At 40.1% G+C, this 15402-nt stretch overlaps 1 protein-coding gene across 1 annotated transcript in view; it reads left to right on the top strand.

Annotated features, from left to right (window-relative positions):
- Positions 1 to 241: 241 nt before the first annotated feature.
- Positions 242 to 15402, top strand: part of LOC130179881 (brain-enriched guanylate kinase-associated protein) — a 54626-nt gene continuing 39465 nt past the window's right edge. The window contains exons 1-3 of the mRNA XM_056392998.1: positions 242 to 380; positions 12364 to 12594; positions 14668 to 14829. Of these exons, the coding sequence (XP_056248973.1) occupies positions 12524 to 12594; positions 14668 to 14829 (233 nt within the window). The 5' untranslated portion in view covers positions 242 to 380; positions 12364 to 12523. The remainder of the gene's footprint in view (positions 381 to 12363; positions 12595 to 14667; positions 14830 to 15402) is intronic.

Raw genomic sequence — 15402 nt, 5'->3', positions numbered from 1 at the left:
TCTTGTCTTCCTACCAGGAATCTGATGGAGAGATGCAGCATGACACAAGGTTAGCCACTTTCACTCTCACCTATTCTCCTCCCCGGCTGTGACACCACCAGCACACCTCTCTCTCTTTTTCTTCTTCTTCTCCTCTCCATCACTCCCATATAACCCCTCCTCTTCCCATACACCTCCTCCTGCTCCATTCAATTCTCAGCTCCCTCTCTCACTTTCTCTCTCTCTCTCTCTCCCCTTGTCTCTCTCTCTCTGCCTACCAGCTTGTCTCCAGTCAGAATTAGAGGAGGCTTTTGCTAAATGCATGCCGCTCTGAGGGGATGCACAGGCACATGAATATTGTGATCTTATCTGCTGAAAATGAGGCGAAAAGCGTATAAACGGTAAGGTGAGAGAGGAGGAGAAGTGCATGCCTGGTTTTTTTTAGCTGCTCTGTGATAAGTGTGTGTAGTTGCTTTGCCACACTTATGAAAATAATGACTGTTGCGAGTGCTGCTTTGTAGCTGCTGTGCCGTTCGGTCCATGTGTTGCATAGTCTGAGAGGTTTGACAAAAAGGGTTGGGTAGTTGTGCAATCAACAGTACAGCATGTCTGGAGAATATGAATACATGTTCTGCAGCGTGTGTGAGTAAACTGAAGCTTTTTGTCACTGTGATCTCTGCAGCAAAGGAGGTGAGGTTGCTCAGGACTATCTGATTTAGTTGAAGTAAATTTGCATTTTTTATTTTTCGCTCATTTGATTCAGCTGTCATTTGGATTTTACTGGCGTGAGAATCCTGGGGCGCCAAATGTTTTCACAGCCCTCAATTAACTCTCATATTCATTCACTGGGTAGGATGATACCACAGAGAGGCAATTATGGCCGAACAAGCGCTTCACAAGAGAGAAAGTTGTTCTCATTAAACCAAACTCCTCACCTTGTATAGACTAAGAGAGAAAGAGGTTCACATTGTTGTCTTTCACTTAATGAGTTGAGAAGAGGCACGTGATCACTTTATGATGCAGCGAGTAAATCATGAAGTCTTCCTCCATATGGTGCCTTTAGGTGGCTTCATAATCTGCATAACATGATCAGAACATCTAGAAGTTAATTGCTTTCACCTCCAGTCTTAACTCTCAGCATGTGAGGAAGCATTGATTTTGGAGATGATCCTCGCTTCCTGTTACATAATTAAAGCAAACAGCACTTCGGATAAGGTGCTGTCCAGAGGGAAACTTTGGGTCTTTGAAGTGAGTTTCAAACTTCCTGTACAGTGGAAAGAGCTTTAATTAATCTGGTGGGGGAAAACAATGTGGAATGAACAATGTGTGCTAACCCTTTCAGCATTTTTGAGTTACGTTAGCCTGTAATTTACTTACTTACCTAATTTACTTTGTGTCTTGGCAAATGTAGAAGAGTAAGCATAATAAGCTTCAGCTTCAGCCAACTCCTTTTTGGGCTGATTTAAAAGGATATCGCACATCACATTAAAGTGTTGACTGTTAATTGTCCAAAGATGAAGTAATAGATGTAATGTAAAATTAATATCCAACTATTTAAAAAAAAAAAAAAAAAAAAGGAAAAGGAATAAATAAAGTATCATGAGGGAAAGATGGCACTATAATTATACCCAGTGTGTTAAGCTTAAAATTGTACTGTGTATGGAATGGCAGGCAGTGCTATTTCAGATTTATTCAATATCCCTTGTCAATAAAATACACCATAACGACTCATCGTATTACATTTTCATGCATAATTCATCATCAAGTTTTCCTGGTGATACAACCAAAAGCTCTGCACAAATATTTGATTATTTTAATGGTTAAATACTTAAAATGGATCCAAAGATGTGAATTAATGAGTGTTGAAGGCTGTCCAAACAAATCATCAGCTCCACCATCCACCAGCAGCACACCATGCACTGCTCCTCCTCAGTTTTCTGAAATGATTCTTGTCATAGATAATAAGCCAACGCTTATCACCGAGAGCTGTTTTGATCTTTACTTGTAAGCTAAATTAGATCGATGCCAACAAAGTTGAGATTATCATGTGCTGACAAAGCTTTTCAAACTCCCGGTCTTCACATGCAGTGTGAACAATATGAACAGTACATGAGAAAATGGGCACATTTAGAGAATATTAGTCAGATAAAAGTCTCAGTTTTTATGAGATTTATGGGTTTTTGATTAAAGTAGATAATTGAAACTTCATAGTAAGTCTCATATTTTCCATCTTGTGCTAATTTTCTGCTTCAAAGTTTCATGTATTTTGGATCGCTGTAACTGCTATTCTTCATTTATTTTTAGATTATTAATATCCTCTTTATGAGGTGATTTGCTGAGCCTGTTCACTGGTGCCAGTCAGACAGTGGAAAATGCTGAATTCTCCAAAGACTAAAATACAAACATCACTGTCAAACTACAATTGGAAGCTGAAATGGTGACGCCAAAAGGAAAGCATCATGCACAAGAACGCTGTGCCCCTAAAGTAAAAAAGTCCTAAAAAGAAAAAAAGAAGAAAAACATTCTCACTGTCCAAAATGAAATTTGTTGAAGAATTTAGTGAGTTTCCACAAGTCCAAGTGTATTGGAAGTGTCTGTGTGTGTATATGGGAGCATAAAATCATATTCAGAGCTTCTGGGATTATCTTTGGATAAAATCAAGGACAGAAAAGTGATTAAAGCAGCACAAACAGCCAATACGTTAAAAAATGCATGAAAAAAAAAGTTGTATTGGCTTCACTTGACTTTCTGTGACTTTTAATTAGGTCTCTACAAATGTTTCAGCTTACCTTCATCGGCTGTATCTTCCCATGATCCGCTTTGCCTCCAGCAACAGCCCCTGGGAGACATAGCCCACTCTGCTTCACTCCTACTTTGAGGAATATGCCTAAAGAGGCTTTGTTTGTTCATCTCTCGTCTTTCCCTAAGCTAGGCACGTAGCATTCAAAAGCAGATGCTATGCGAAAGCTCCCTTCAGGTTAGCCCCGAGCAGTTTACCACCTCCCCGCTCCCTCATTCTTCTGTCTAATTATTTCCAAGACGGTGAAATCAGAGCTTTATGCAGGAGCCATTTGTGAGGGTGGACTACTGTAGCATGTGGAGGTAGCTGATGAGGGCTCTGCCTTGGAGCATACTCAAGGGGGTTGGCTTTGTCTTTGAGTGTGCACATGTATCTGTATTCTCTGATTTAGACCCCTGTGAATCACATGTCTAAGTCTTAAAACTCCCTCTCTCTTTGACTTCCCACCTCGCCACCCTCATCACTCCCAGGACCATTGGAGATACGCCTGTCTGCCACACAGCATTTATACAGCTCCGTCAAAGGCAACAGGACAGGGTCAGCTGAGCAACATAAGCCTCTGGAGCGCACATACAGAAGACCTCAAGTGTCATATAAACACAGACTCGATGTATTGTATGTCAAAAGAGAAGCATGTGAGGCATTTTAATGTCGCATACAGAATAGAGAAAATAAAGCTCTTCAAAATCGAGGTTTTAAGTTGATCTCGTTGTTTCCATTCAGACTATTTTAGCTCTGATGAATTATTTTTTCTTTGTTCATGCAGCTCATTAAAGCATTAGCTTCAGTACTGGTCTCTCTTGTTCAGTGTCATGGTTCAGAGACTGCTCCTATTACATCAATAATAATTTGTTGATATAGCCTCTGTCTTGTCGGGCTACAAAAACAACATGCTGTTTCAACAGACAAGAGCCTTTTTGTCAAACACATACAAACAAACACTTGCACTCTTAAAACATGTTGAATAAACTGTGCACCTATTGCAGCACTTTAGAGCTCAATAAATACCTCATTGCACCCTGGAGGGCCATGCCATGCTGCCATATGTTCAGCCTACATGCACACACTCTCACCAAGCCCTGGTCCCCTCCTGCAATGTAAAGCATGCTGGACTTCCAGATGTCCAAGCTGGGCTGCGATGATAAAGAGAAAAAGCTCAAAAATGAAAAGCACAGGATTCTTTCTGCAAAGACGAAATTTGGTCGTCATGGCCTTTTGTACCTCTGTGTGCTCTGCAGTGCTGAGCCGAGCTACTGTACAACACACACTGTGCTCTAGAGGAGGAATGGTATCTTATAAACTATAATTTCTCAATTCAAATTCAGACGCTGGTTATTTTCTGTCTGTGGAAGAAGCAATTATTTTCTATAACTCTATAAATGGATGTATGCACTTAATTGTTTTTGTAAAAGTGTGATGTGGGTTGATTTGCTGTTTGACCCTGCACAAAGAAATTGAATTGGGAAAGCAGCAGAAGTATAAGAATAGATGCATAGTAGATAAGTAGCTTAAAACAAAACTTGGAGTCTACAGCCATGCTAGCAGCTCTGTGAACAAATGCTAACAGCAGTGTCCCACCATGATCATAATGACAATGCTAACATGTTGATCCTTAGCAGGCATAATGTTTACCTTGTTCTCCATCTTAGCACTGGCTAATTAGCTCAAAAAACAGAAAGTAGATCTGGGGCTGATGGGAATGTCATTATTTTTGCAGGTATTTTGTCATAAAACAAAATACCAGACAAATTAAAGTTGTGACCTGGTGATGTGGCTATATGAAAAGTTCACCAAAGATATATTGGTTCATGAATGTCTGTACAAACTTTCACAGCAATACATCTAGTAGTTGTTATATATGATTTATCACCATAGTGGTGGACTGACTGACAGACCAACGTTGCCATCTCCAAACTTAGCCACTAGCATGTTCAAAACCTAGAATACTGCCTTTACTCTAAACTATAGTACCATATATTTACTAAACCATTTGCCATATGCAGAATGAATCATAAAAAATGAATTGAAATACTAAGTACATCAGCAGAAACAGTTGCTTTACAGTTTAAAGTTTTAAAATACTTCTCTCCCTACACAGTGTTGTATCTTAACAGACTGCGAGGCGATTACTTCTGGTCCTCCGCCAGGCTGGGAGCACAGGTATGTCACGACTGTGTTGTCGTGGCAACCTCAGCGAGGACTGAACTCAAGATGGAGAAATTGAGAAATCTTAACTCAGGCTGTGGTCTTAACACACAAACGTATAAATTGGGTGAATCATCCGTTCAGTACACTGCCTCTCTCTTTTCTCTCTCTCTCACTGTCAGACTATTGTTGCTTGTTTGACGGGTTATGAAGGGGTGAAGGGCACAATGAACTGCTAGCCTGCAACACTGTCTAGCTCTCGAGCCATAATATTGTCTACTTATGTCAGGAAACAGACAGAAAGAGAGACAGAGAAGACATGTAGTCAAGGCTTACAGCAGTATAAAACATAAAATCTTTATCAGGTTTATTAATTTCACATACCAGGAAACTGTCGTGAAGAATAAGAGTCAAATTTTAAAGAGATTGCACACTCGTGCCCCTGGCAAAAAAGGCTATTAAATTTAGGTGGGCTGGAATTGTTTTTCTTCATAAGAAAGTAAACATCTTTGGAATTATGGCTGACTTGAACTTCATTTGACCTGATTAATGTGAGGGCTATTACACTGTCCAAGATGTTGTGCAGAAGGTATTCTACTACTCTGTTGCTTTTTCAATCCTCAGTAGACATTGAAAATCTTTTTATCCTTTAACCATAAAGGAAGTAACACAATGCAAAGAGGACTCTTTTCACAACACAGTGTTATTCATTTATGTTTTTAGTAAAAGTAAAAGTCAAATTCAGGGCAAGTAAGTTGTTCAGCTGTACCTAAATTGTCCAGCTTTCAAATCCGCCCCTTGTGTAATTCTCTGCTCATTCTCACAGCCTTCTTTGAATTCTTCAGAATAAATCAGGAAAAAAAGAGAGCTCAGAGAAATCCTTAAAAGCATGTTGAATTGAAAAAGAATTCTGGTTGAAAGTTTTTCATTTTTCTGGGGCATGCAGTTTTTCCACAAAACATTTCTGGTAGATTATATACTTCAACATTAATTGTTAAGCTTCTCTGACAGAACTGTTGAGCAGCACAGAAAACAAAGATGAAGTTGGTGTTTTAGCTGATGGCCAATATTATACCGACTGCACCATCATTATATGGCTAGGCTGAGCGGAGCTAAAAATGAGGCGTGAACCTGGCCAAAACCCGACTAAACCCAACTGGTACTGCCAAATTTCAGAAACAACATGCTCTTTTGTTTTTCTTTATTTCATCCACTACGGAGTGTCTCTTTCTTTCTTCCCACACATGTATCTACCTGTGACACGTATTGACATGTGGGACTGGCAAATTCAAAGGGACAAAGATAAATTTATTAATAAACTACATTTGAAAATAGCCAAACCCAAACCTGACCTGAGGCCAAACCTTTATGCAACAAAACTGGCTTCTGCAAAGTAGAGTGTATCTGTTTTATTTTTTTTGGTTTAAATAATTAGTCGACTAGATCTGATCAATATGAAGATTTAAGAAATTTAAATCAACTCTCCACAAACCTTCACTTGACGCCGTATCATGCTGGGCAGGTAGTGTACGGTCACCTTTTGGGTTAACCAGTGTTTTTCATATTCTCTTTACCTTCAGTGGATTTCACACTGACAAAGTGCAGAAGAATAGATTAGAGGACTCCAGCAATTTAGTATTGAGTAGATATATAGAGTTTGATGACTTGCAAGAGACAGATTATAAAGCTTGATTTTTCATTCCTAGTATTGTTCAAAATCAAAAAACAGTGGATCCTGGCCTTCTCATAAATCAACTGTAGCTACTTTTGTTAGACTGTCACTCTTTAGTAAACAAGCGTGTCTTCCAAACTCCATGCCCTCTGTTAGTACTGTACGCTTTCTAAAAATGTGTAGTCTCCAAGGCCGGTCCCAGCACCTACCAGAAGCTTATGGTGTGTTGTGACAGATGGCGATCCAGACAATGTAAAGATATATTGCACTATGCAGCTTAACAAAGTCAGTTTAAATTGGACTGTGAGGAGCTGCAAGCTGGCAGAAACACGCTGTATGGTTTGGCAGGAGACAGTTACGGATGGGGCTGCGATTCGCTCCTTGTTTAAAGGTGCAGTACGTCGCCTAAAGCAAACTTAGCGTTTAGCTCGGACTGCTGCATGAAGCTCTTCCACTGAAAATGTTTTTCATGTCGCACTTTTAGTTTGGTGAGATTTGATTGACTCACTGGGAAACATCAGCTGCAGAAATGGAACCACTAATCAGGGGTTTGTCTTTTAGGTAAATGAACTTCTAGCATTACTAACAATCCACACATACACAAAAGGACAGAGACTGAAACATACTAGCCCTGAATTGCACAACACGCGCACACGCCACAGCTTGATGCGGGAAAGAGCCCCTGTGGTGACTCTGGCTGTGGCCCCCTGGTGTGATCTGATCTGATCAGGAACAGTGTGAAATCTGCCTACAAATTGTTAAAATTGATTGAACGCTTGCTGTTTCCTCTGAGGCGTGTTGTACACACACACACACACACAAGCTTTACTCACACAAATAAAACAACTCTCATTGCTATGACTGACGTGCCGTTTAAAGGGCCAAGGATACATGAAGGAGCTGGAGGGAGTTGGATGAGTCATAGCGCAGCAGGGGAAACTATTCATTATCAGTTAATTTATCCCCAGGAGCGTTTTGTGTTGGGAAACGAAAGTGTTATGGTTAAAAAGTCAGTGAATTCAAACAGATTGGCTGTTTGGCCCTGAACTCTGTTTGACATCACCTGGAACAACATGGTCAGGTCTGATATTTCTGTGTATTGCAGTACATCGAGTTCCTGATTTATACTATCATCATAACCAAAGTCAGACACTGCAGATGTTCTCAGTGACATTTTTGGATATTTTAATTCAACCTCATATGTTTTAGTGGCTCAAGTAATAATAACACATCAGGCATTTATTGTAAGAAGTTGGAGTGCTTCTTAAGTTTTTATTAGTTTCAAGGCCAACAAGTTTGTCCTCCTTAACCACTTCAGGTTGAGTCTCTTTTGATATGTAGATAGAAATTAAAGGAGAGATAAACAGTGTTGGGATCGCTTCTCAGTTGCAGTTCTTGTCTTCAGGCAGGAAATTGTGTTGACTAGTCATCATCATTGCTCTGGTGACTTAATCCACAGAGCTGTTTTTCTGGCCGCTGGTAGTGGAGCATGCACAAGAGACTGTTGTATTTCTGGAGTCTTGCATCAGAGGAAATACACAACACATGGCTCTCAAGCAAAGCTTCATCCTCTGTGGTATATCATACCAAGGGAAAGGTTTTTGGTTTTTTCATATAATGTTACTAATTATCACCTCTGCTTATGTTTGGTCACTTTTGGCTTTTGATTTATTTAAATTTGGACCTTACTTTTGTAGTTTTGGCCACTATTCATATCAGTAACATTAACATTGTATTTGTCATGTTCATTGCTAAGGTCTGGGAATGCAACATCACTAGAAATAAGTGAAGTATTCCGAGAAATATGGTTAGTCAGATAATCATACAGTCCACCAGGTTAGCCAAAATTATTTGGAGGAGAAAACAAATATAAAAATGGTAAAATAATTACCTAATCTGCTTATTGTAAACATCCATCACGGCTGAATAGACAGAGATCCCAGTTCATATCTGATGTAACTTCTCGGTATCGTGTGCAATCACCCAGTATTCCCAGCGTTATGGGTGTGATCACTTTTGGTGTAAATAATTAGCTGATGGTTAGACAATGACTTTGTCAAGGACCACTTGTGGCCATGCAGATTATGACAGATGGCTGTCTGTCAAGAGCAGTCATTGGTTCCTTTCAAACTTGATCACATTTCTCTAACCTGAAGTAGAAGCTTTTGTGCCTCAACCTAACCAAACTTTGAAGCAGTAGTTTGACATTATGGGAAATAGGAAGTGTAAATACGGGGATGAAAAAACAGGGGATGTGCCAGGGATCTTGGCCGGTCTCTGCATGTAACCTTGCAACTTTCCATACATGTTTGTTTTTTTTGTTGTTGCACAAATGAGAATTAGCATGTTAATTTTGGAGTTTTAAAGGTTATAATAGGTGGATCGTGGATTGTTACCTTTGAACAAAGCTGGGATAATTGTTTCCCCATTTCCGGACTCTATGTTGAGCTATGCTAATCGGCCTTATAATTACAGTACGGACATCGGTACTGGTAACGGTATCAATCTTTTCATCTAACTCTCAACAGGAAAGGGAAGAGGCAACTTGTAGGACTTGTTGAAAGACTTGTTGAAATAGGTTTCGATAACCTGGCCAGACAGTTTACTTATTTACAGCCTGTTTGATTGACAGACTGCTCTAGTCTTTTACTATGTCGTATTTCGTTGCAGCAATGTCACCATGTTTCTAAATCTCAGCAATTGCTTTTGTTAGTACAATGTCAGAGAAATAACGGCCAAAACAACAAAAATAACACTTAAAGAGTTATTTTCTAAGCTGTAATATGAAGGTTTATTGTTTACAGTAGATAAAGAGCTTGTGTCTCTGTCTGCTGTTCATTCAATAGAAGACTTCAGGAGAGATGGCACTGTTGCCATTAAAGTTTAATGCCCTCATTTGGTCACTGTGAATAGTATATGTGGCAGGCTGTAGCTCTTCCTCGCTCACCTCCTGTGGCTCATTACTAGTAAATCAACCTGCAGGCACCATAAGGGCTCCTCGTTGTAGATCTAAAACAGATGCTGGCTGTTGGTGACCTTTTGTAGGTTTTGCATTAAGTTTTTTTTTTTTTTTAATGAATTAAACTGGAGTCAGCTGCTGTGTGATCCATTCTCATGAAAAGAGAAAACGTGTACGGGCAGAGTGATAGGCAGAAACTGTCTGCCTGAAGTAGGTTACAGTTTGCAGCATTACAGCAACCATTTGTTGTACAGCCAGTAGTGTGCATTGTGTGATCATTATGACAAGTTGTAACACTTGGGGAAAGTATTTCAGGTAAACAGGGTTTACTTGTGTTTCGATCCAGACTATAGACTCCTCTTAATACTTATGAGGGAACTCTGAAGAGAGGAAAGTGTGTTTGATTTACATATCTTTTTGCTGTTTTGAGTTTCTCTGGCAGTGTAGAAACAGCAGTGAGCCTATCATGAAGTTCTCTAAGGATTTAAGATTTGTTCCTTCATGTGGATAGTGTTTACCTTGCCAAACAACACCTGAGGCACTAAGATCTGCTGTTTATCCCCCTGGAGGAGGTGTTATGATACAGTGAGGGTACTTCATATACACTACAGGGAGGTTTGTGTTTGTGTGTGTGCATGTGAGGATGGATTCTATGCAACTGCACTTCCTTACCAATTCAGCAACTATTTCTGTCTTCTTTCTCTCTCCCTCCCTCTGTGACTTGCAGATAAGAAAATGGCTATAGCAACCGTATTATCAGAGTTTCCAGATACTGCCATTGTTTCCTGAGCCAGTGTTGAAGGGAGATTAAAAATAATAAATAATGGTGCTTTTAGAAATGGCAGCAGGCAACAAAACATTCATTCCAGTTTTGTTGTTGAACTGCTACCCTGCAACTCTGTGGGGACTGATAAAAGTTATGCTGCTGGCAACCCCTGTCTGTATTTATGCTTACTTGGCTCTTAAGGACCGAACACAGTGAGTTTTAGAAGCCACATATATGGACTTTATCAAAATGTTCGCACCCCAGTTATAGTCGGAGATGTTTAGAGAAGATAGGTGTCATGGTAAACTGACCGTTCGCTAAGTGACGTCCCCCATTGTTACTGTTGCTACACCGGTCAAGCCGTGTTAGCATGGTACACAGACTGTATGGCATGACACATAATGCAGTGTACAATGACAGCGATGGCAGATTTACCACTCACAGTGTGCAGTCATTTCTGAAACAATAGGGTCCTTGATTTCACTCAGTAGACAGAAGCAGCTTTGCAACTAGCTGACCATTGTGGATTTGGTCGACAACACAGCTGCTGCTAATTGTTTTTACCAGCTGTAGCTAACTAACATTACGCAAATCCTAATGCCAAAATTCAATGAACTGTCCACTGCTTACTTTTTACCGTTTCCCGCTGATTAATTTAATAACTCAAAGTTTGTAAAAGGCTCAAATATTCAGTGACAGGTACATACATGGTATAGTATTAAAGGACTGAGGCTAAAGCTACTTTACACATCCCAGGTAAAAAAGTTAGCATTCTTAATAGCTGACAACCCATATAGCAGACATGGAAATATGGAGACAGTAGTAGTCCTAGTATGTGACAGGAAATATGTAAGATCAGATTGTGTTTTCATTCTAACATGACACTATTTGGCTGCTTATCTTGGACAAGCAGGACAGAGATTAGGAGATTATTCATATTTTCAAACATGTTTCTCTTTTAACATAAGGAGAAAATGACTAAATTTCTTTTAAGATTAGATTAATTGATGTCTCACTATTTTGCAAAAAGAGTTGGGCTGCTGCTGCTGCTGCTGTGAAAACTTTCCCAAATGCAATAAAGAGCAGGATAGAGATGCTAATATTGGCCTAAACTCTGATAGCATCATGGACACTATATATCATTCTACACAATGGATGATCCAGTTGTGAATGGAGCATTTTTTTTTTAATGACAAAATGTACTTATCTAATAAAATGCTCAATGGCCCTTGAAACAACACTCCATTAGATTTCTGCAGTAAGCTAATTAGTTGAAAATGTTAACATTTACAGCTGTAGAGACTGTTTTTTTGGGGTTTGGAAATGGTAAAGACACCAAACTCTTTTATACACCAAGCGTCCTTGACTGGACAATCACTGCTAGAGGCTTAGTGAGTATGTGTTTCAATTACATCAACAAGACTCAAATGCAGCCGCCTAAAGACGCCTACAATGGTTTATTTTGGCATTTTATGATTGCCAGTGGCAGGTTATTAAGTTGTTACGGTGCATGAGCCCTGAGTTCAAGCCCCAGCACCACCAAGCAATGATGAGGGAGGGAAATGGAAATATACACCTATCATAAGACTGATTTATTGAGGAATAACCTCTGTGGTCAGCTGGTCAATAACTCACTATTCCATGAGGTCCTGCAGTTTGTGGTGGTGGTATTCATTTATTCCCAACAAGAGAGAGAAATGATGATGAAAAAGGAGACTCGATGACTTGATGTTTCTATATTCAGTGTTGTAGACTTCTTTAGCTTTGTAACCAGTTATTTTTTAGAAATTCAAGTGCTCTTGTGTTTTGGATCATAGATTTATAGGAAAAGTTTAGCTGGAGATGCAATCATTCGAAGTATTGCATACTATTTACATTTACTCACTGAATTTATCTTATTGATCCCACAGCTCTGCTCCAAACTGGCTCATTTTCTGAATGCACACAAAATTGCTGCTTTTTTTTTCTTTGGAGTCAACAGAACTAAATGTGCTGCTAAATCTGTGGGACTTCAAAGCTGTTTCTCTCTGCTCTCTTGCCAGGGTCATCACAGATAGCCAACTCCTATCTGCCTCCCCAGGCAAGACTTAGAGCTTTGACTGTTGGTTTGTGGTTAGAGTTCAAACTTGGCTTCAACATTCAGCCATCCAGCAACAGAGGCAACAACGATACACACATGAGAGCCGAAGCAGAGCGAAAAATATGAAAAAGATATATATTGGCAAAACTGCCCTCAAAACCCAGAGAAATGGTTGCAAACATCAGAAAAGAAGGTAAGATGAGTCAGTCTTATTGGGGAATTCATTTCATTCATTTTGACTAATGGAAATGGATTCTCATTGGGAGGTCATGACCATTAAAAAGCCATTAAAAACATAATGTGGCATGTATTCGTTCTCATCATTCACCTTCATATATCTTGATCATGTATCAGCTGACATCTACATTAAAGTTAACTGGATGCCATCAAAAAAATGTAATACCCTAAAAATCAATGGCTGTGTTCTCAGACTTAATTAAACCAGCATTACTTACTGATAAGAGCCCAGAGCAATTTTCACATGTACTTACAAAACTCTCTGGCTCCTTGCTATGTGATTTTACAACGTCACTTGCAGCTGTTAGACAGCAGAGAGGTTGTAAAGATTTTGTTTTGTTGTAACATCAGGCAAGTGGAGTGTGCTGCAGCTGCCAGCCTCAGCATGTTGGATGCATTAAACTGTTCAATGTATGGGTATAAAATGTTATTGCTAAGCAATTAGCTTAGCTTAGCATAAAGACTGAAGAACGTAGTACATATTTCGACGCCCAGCACACTGGTACAACTCTGCGCTGCTCCCTGTTGTTCTTTGCCAACAAATAGTTTCAACTCATAAAACCACAAACTGCTGTTTTCCGTTTGTGTTCTGGTACAAGTTAAATAAGCGAAATATAAAGTGTTACTTAACAAGTGCCACTGCCAAGCAAGCTGTTTCCCCCTGCTTCCTGTCTTTTTGCTAAGCTAAGCTTCTGGCTCCAGCTCTGTTCTTGACGCACAGATATGAGAGAGGTATCACTCTTCTCATCTAACCCTCAGCAGGAAAGTGAATCCCAAATTTAATGATAACACTGGTCTCCTCACTGCATTCTCACATAGAAGTCAAATAAGCGTATTTTTCAAATTTTTGATCTATTGTTTAAAATAGTTAACATGCTGTTTTTGCACAGGGCCATATGTTTATCTACAATTCTTATGTTAGGGTCCACGTCTATGGGTTTATTTTTGCTTGGCTAGTTATATACTGATTGCTTTCTGCTTGATTTATGCTTAATTAGTGGAGATCTTAAACCAAGTACTTAAAAATTAAGGTAACTCCATTGGCTCTCACATGTATTGATACAACAGAGTCTATAAGTCTTTCTTTGGACACAATTTTCTCCTCCTTTAGTGCCAGCTTCCTAATTGAGGCTCTGGGCCGAGGTGAACTTGGAGGTGCTCTCATTGTGCCTGCTGGATGGCAGCGCTGAGCCGTCGAACCTCCCTGTGAGCCAAGTTTCCATCAGTCTGGCAAAATGCTAAATCCCTCTGAGCGCACACACTGCCCTTGCTCCCCATCTCTAGCCTTTCATTACCACATCCATTCCCTCAGTCAAGCCTGTCGGTGTGTTTTCATCCCCCGCGCTCAAACCTGCATCAAACACACGGTCGAAATATTGCTCCCTACTTCTTATGTCGTTGTTGTTGATGGTGGTGGTGTTGAAACTGTGGTATTCTGGCCTCTCGCTCACTCTCTCTCATGCTTTTTCTTTGCTCTTTCACCCTCTTTTAAAGCTTGATCAAACACAAAACCATTCTATATTTTCACCTCCTATGAGTCACCCGTGGTCTGTGTCTGGGGGCAAAAATCCTTTCCTTTTCTTTCAGAGATTCGATAAGAAGGGTTGTGTATAAGGGAATTCACCATTACACCGATGGGAGCTCCTTTCCCAGCCCTGCTCCCTCCCTGTGAATGGGAAATGATTAGTATTCCTCCTCCATCCATCTCCTCCTCCCCATTGGCCTCCCTGCCTTCCCCCCGCCTCGGAACTCTCTCGCTCCAAACTGAATTACACTCCGGCAACACTTCATCCCTTTCCCTCCCTCTCACACAAACACATGCACACTTACTTACTCTATTGCCTTTTCTGCTCATATCTGTCTCCGTTCTCTCTCTCTCTCTCTCTCTCTCTCTCTCTCTCTCTCTCTCTCCCCCTCTCTGCTTGGCTCTACGAGTCTGACAAACTTTGACACCAGTGAATGTACATCATCGTTGTGACTGTGTCTTGTGGGAATCCTGTTCACTAAACTCTCCCTGCTGCCTGTTCAGCTCTTTCCACGACCACAAGGATGACCTCCGTAAGCGCCTGTCGTACACCACCCACAAACTAGAGATGGTGGAAACGGAGTTCGACTCTACTCGGCAGTACCTCGAGACAGAGCTGCGCCGGGCCCAGGAGGAACTGGAGAAATTTACAGAGAAACTACGCAGGTGTGTGTGTGCACATATGTACAACTCTGTGGGCTGATTGTCTTTTTATCTTTTATATTGTATGCATCTGCTGCCCAGATTATCTATGATCTAACTTTGATCTCTCCCTAACCTTCACTATGTGTTTTACTTGCCTAACCTTAATCACACCTTGACCATAGTTAATTTTCCATAATCATCATCTTTCTCTAACCTTAACCATATTGTAATTTCCCTATGCACATAAATGAAAATAACTAATTATTCCTAATTAAGTAATAGTTGAGTATAGTATCAGTATCATTATGTGCCTTTTGACTGCATGACCGTACCTAATTTTCTGCACCAACTGACTTACTTTCTGTGGTCCACTGATTAAATAATCGAATGAGCATCAATGTACATGTGTTTGTATATGAACCTTGTATGATGATGGTTACATTTCCCCAATGAAGATCATTTTCGTATGAACAAGCTAGATAGTATGTGGGAGGTTCGGCCGCATAGTAATCCATAATCAAAACAAGCCCTGTTGTTACTGAAAAATAATGCATTATTATCATCATGCTCCTTTTCACTGCATGGGATGGAGTG

The sequence above is a fragment of the Seriola aureovittata genome, chromosome 13 (genome assembly GCF_021018895.1).
Source record: "Seriola aureovittata isolate HTS-2021-v1 ecotype China chromosome 13, ASM2101889v1, whole genome shotgun sequence".
Taxonomy (NCBI): Eukaryota; Metazoa; Chordata; class Actinopteri; order Carangiformes; family Carangidae; genus Seriola; species Seriola aureovittata.
Note: the sequence above shows the minus strand (reverse complement) of the source record. Positions and strands in the feature narration are given on the sequence as shown.